General features: G+C 41.0%; 1 protein-coding gene across 3 annotated transcripts in view; it reads right to left on the bottom strand.

Moving 5' to 3' along the window:
• Positions 1–2,811: 2,811 nt before the first annotated feature.
• The window catches only part of LOC122556327 (mucin-2-like), a 29,718-nt gene continuing 28,287 nt past the window's right edge, over positions 2,812–4,242 (bottom strand). Inside the window, exon 9 of one of the 3 annotated variants that reach the window (XM_043702955.1) lies at positions 2,812–4,235. In XM_043702955.1, coding sequence (XP_043558890.1) covers positions 3,406–4,235 — 830 coding nt within the window. In that variant the 3' untranslated portion in view covers positions 2,812–3,405. The remainder of the gene's footprint in view (positions 4,236–4,242) is intronic. The other 2 variants (XM_043702956.1, XM_043702957.1) reach the window with 2 other exon arrangements.

The following is a 4,242-nucleotide window of genomic DNA, read 5'->3' as shown; positions in this document are numbered from 1 at the left end:
ATGGAGGAAGAGAGACAAAGATAGTGATCACATGGACAGTGATTTAAACGGAGAAAGAAACGTACACTGCTGCCTGACCCAGCAGTGAATCTGCACACCTACTGTTTTTGCTGTGAGAGTTCAAGTATCTCAAGTATCGGAGTGCATCTAAGAAATATTAACAAACAGCAACATTCACAGCTGACCTTGGAGGAACCTGCGTGAGAGGGGTCACTGCACAGGAGCAGTTAAGTGCTTAATTTTTATGTGTAACCATGCTGTTCTTTTGTTTGTAAATCTGCAATAGTGAGTAGAGTGGGTTATTTCTTGATTATTTGTTTCATTGAGATCTATCTCTTCATTAAATTTAAAAATTATATAAACATACGGACTAAGTTAGCCTGGAGCAGTGTTTTTTAGAGCATACGGTCTATGCTATTTTCTGGGTCTGTAGATTGTTGAGGTGCAAAGATGGCCTTTGGTAGAACGATGTGCTCTCCCTGTCAGATGTGGGAGATCAGGGAGAGTTTCCATGTTACTGATGATTATGTCTGCAGGAAGCGTGTTTGGTTGCGAATCCGATCAAATTGCATGGATCGGTTGGAGAGGCAGTTAGATGAAATGAGGAATTTACAGGAGCTAGAGAGTGTGATTAATGCCAGTTAAAGGAAGGTAAACGGGTTAGCTCCTGGAAAGGTAGGAGAGGGAGGCAGGTCATGCATGAGTCTCCTGTCATTATCCCTATGTCAAACAAGCCTGTAGGGGATGTTGAACTCTCAGGGGAATGTAGCACAAACAGCCAAGAGTCTGGTATCAAGACTGACTCTAATGTAATGAAGGGTACATCAGGTTTCAAGCGATTGATTATGTTAGGGGACTCTCCAGTCAGAGGTACAGACAAATGAGCCAACAGCAAGAAATCAGAATAGTGTGTTGCCTCCCTGGTGCCAGGATCAAGGATATCTCAGAGAGAGTGCAAAATATTCTCAAAAGGGGGAGGAGGCTGTTGTACACATTGGAGCTAGCAACATATGAGGGGAAAAAGATGAGATTATGAAGGGTGAATATAGAAAGTTAGGAACAAATTTAAAAAGGAGTTCCTCGAGAATAATAATATCTGGATTACTCCTGGTGCTATGAGCTAGTGAGGGTAGGAATAGGAGGATGAAGCAAATGGATGTGTGGCTGAAGAGCTGGTGCAGGGCAAAAGAGTTCACATTTTTGGATCATTGGCATTTCTTCTGGTGTAGATGAGAGCTGTAAAAGAAGGATGGATTGCACCTGAATTGGAAGTGGGCTAATGTACTGGCCGGGAGACTTGTCCTTGCCATTCCCCCCTACCTGCCCTGCCTTACTATCCAACAGTAGGTCAAGTATTGCACCTTCTCTGGTCGGTACATCCAGATACTGAAGCAGATAATTCTCTTGTACACACTTAACATATACCTCTCCACTTAAACCCTTTACACTATGGCAGTCCCAGTTGATGTTTGGACAGTAAAACTCCCCTACCATAACCAACCTATTATTCTTACAGATAACTGAGATCTCCTCACAAACTTGTTTCTCAATTTCCTGCTGACTATTAAGTGGTCTATAATACAATCCCCATAAGGTGATCATCCCTTTCTTATTTCTCAGTTTCACCAAGTAACTTCAATGGATGTGTTCCCAGGAATATCCGACCTAAGTACAGCAGTAATGCTATCCCTTATCAAAAATGTCACTCCCCCTCCTCTCCTGCCTCCCTTTCTGTCCTTCCTGTAGCATTTGCATTCTGGAACATTAAGTTGCCAGTCCTGTCCATCACTGAGCCACATTTCAGTATTTGCAATGATATCCCAGTTCCATGTTCCTAACCATGCCCTGAGTTCATCTGCCTTCCCTGTTCGGCCTCTTGCATTCAACTAAATGCAGTTTCATTTATCAATTCTACCTTGTTCTCTTCCTTATTCCTGCCTGCCCTGACTGTTTGACTTGCTCTCTTTCCCAGCTGCACCAGTCTCAGTTTGATCTCATTTGTCACTATTTCCCTGGGTCCCACCACCCCACCAACTTACTAGCTTAAATCCACCTGAGCAGCTCCAGCAAATCTCCTGGCTAGTATATTAGTGCCCTTCCAATTCAGGCACAATCCATCCATCTTGATCAGGTCACTTCCATCCAAGAAAAGTTACATGAAGTTAAAATCTCATTGATATTTCATGTATACAATAGTTAATATCAGAAAATTTCAACTGACATCAAACAATAGTGAGCACCCTTCTCATTAAAATGATTTCTTCCTTCAAACAGCAATCAATTTTTTCACTTGTTTCTAAGTTGTCATGCAAGTGTTATCAGTCGCAGAAATGTACACTGACTCTTACTTTTAAATAAGAGTCTTCAAATGGACTCTAATGCATTTGACAAGTAATTTAGAGCAATGTTCGCAATTGAAATAAGAATGTTAATTTAAGCACTAAACATGAAGGACAATGCAACAACCTTTTCAGTTTCTACATCTGAGCCTATCCTTTCTTGAACACTTTGTGTGGGCATTTGTTTTCCACTTTGTAACAATAACTTAACAAAACAAATTATCCAAAAGGAAAAATTGATGACGCCTTTTCTATCCTTGGCATTCCAAAAGTATCCACTTGCCATAACTGCAACTACAGTATACTAACAAAGTTAATGATTTGAACATATATCATGATTGACAATCAGGACTGCGTTTAAAGAATGATGATGTTCACTTTTATTATACCAGCTGCAATTCTGCAATAACTAAAAGTAAAAGACTTAAAAGTCATTGACAGCTTTGGTAGAAATAGAATTATTTTTCCGAATATCGCATTAGAGTTGCTGCTATTAAAACAATCTGTTGCCCATTAATTTCTGATGTCATTAAACTGATTGATACTGTTAACTATGCTGCAGGCATACACCGTTAGGTTTACATGCTGAAACATCTCTATCATTGGTACTTGTCACAAATTTCTGTGTTTTTTATTTGTTCTGATATGCTTGTTCATGCTGTTGTGGATGTAAAAATTGATTTAGAACTCATTAGTTCTACACTTTAAATATATGATTCACCAGGAATGCTCAAAGCATTTATTATAGCCTGTATAATAAAATGTTGCTTTTAAATCCAACAGGAATTAACTCAAAATTCTCATTTCTTAACTGCTTTTTATCAATGTTGGTGGACACACCATTACCGGTTGGAACAACATCTCTTTAGGTTGCGCATATTGAGAATTGACATTTTACTACAGCCAACTCTGAAGCTGCTACATTAAATCTCATCTCAATTTAATTGTAATTTTGGGCGTATATTGGATTATTTTGAATGTCATCAGAAGCAAAGCACTGCAAAATAAAATGACCAATGCTTTCTATTTCCAGTTGTTGTCATACTGTTTACTTTTATTTAGGTTGTTAACAGGACTCACTTGTTAATGGCGCAGTGGATCTCTGTGTAGTTGTTGTCGATTCTGGTGTAGTTGTCCCTGTTGTAGTTGTCGATTCTGGTGTAGTTGTCCCTGCTGTAGTTGTTGTCGATTCTGGTGTAGTTGTGCCAGCTGTAGTTGTCGATTCTGGTGTAGTTGTCCCGGCTGTAATTGTTGTCGATTCTGGTGTAGTTGTGCCAGCTGTAGTTGTCGATTCTGGTGTAGTTGTCCCGGCTGTAGTTGTCAGTTCTGGTGTAGTTGTCCCTGCTGTAGTTGTTGTCGATTCTGGTGTAGTTGTGCCTGCTGTAGTTGTCGATTCTGGTGTAGTTGACCCGGCTGTAGTTGTCAGTTCTGGTGTAGTTGTCCCTGCTGTAGTTGTTGTCGGTTCTGGTGTAGTTGACCCCGCTGTAGTTGTCAATTCTGGTATAGTTGTCCCTGTTGTAGTTGTCGGTTCTGGTGTAGTTGTCCCGGCTGTAGTTGTTGTCGTTTCTGGTGTAGTTGTCCCTGTTGTAGTTGTCGGTTCTGGTGTAGTTGTCCCAGCTGTTGTTGTTGTCGGTTCTGGTGTAGTTGACCCTGCTGTAGTTGTCAATTCTGGTATAGTTGTCCCTGTTGTAGTTGTCGGTTCTGGTGTAGTTGTCCCTGCTGTAGTTGTTGTTGCCTCTGGTGTAGTTGACCCTGCTGTAGTTGTCGATTCTGGTGTAGTTGACCCGGCTGTAGTTGTCGGTTCTGGTGTAGTTGTCCCTGCTGTAGTCGGTTCTGGTGTAGTTGTCCCTGCTGTAGTTGTTGTCGGTTCTGGTGTAGTTGTCCCTGCTGTAGTTGTTGTCGG

Source organism: Chiloscyllium plagiosum, chromosome 13 (assembly GCF_004010195.1).
Source record: "Chiloscyllium plagiosum isolate BGI_BamShark_2017 chromosome 13, ASM401019v2, whole genome shotgun sequence".
Classification (NCBI taxonomy): domain Eukaryota; kingdom Metazoa; phylum Chordata; class Chondrichthyes; order Orectolobiformes; family Hemiscylliidae; genus Chiloscyllium; species Chiloscyllium plagiosum.
This window is presented reverse-complemented; position numbering and strand designations above follow the sequence as displayed.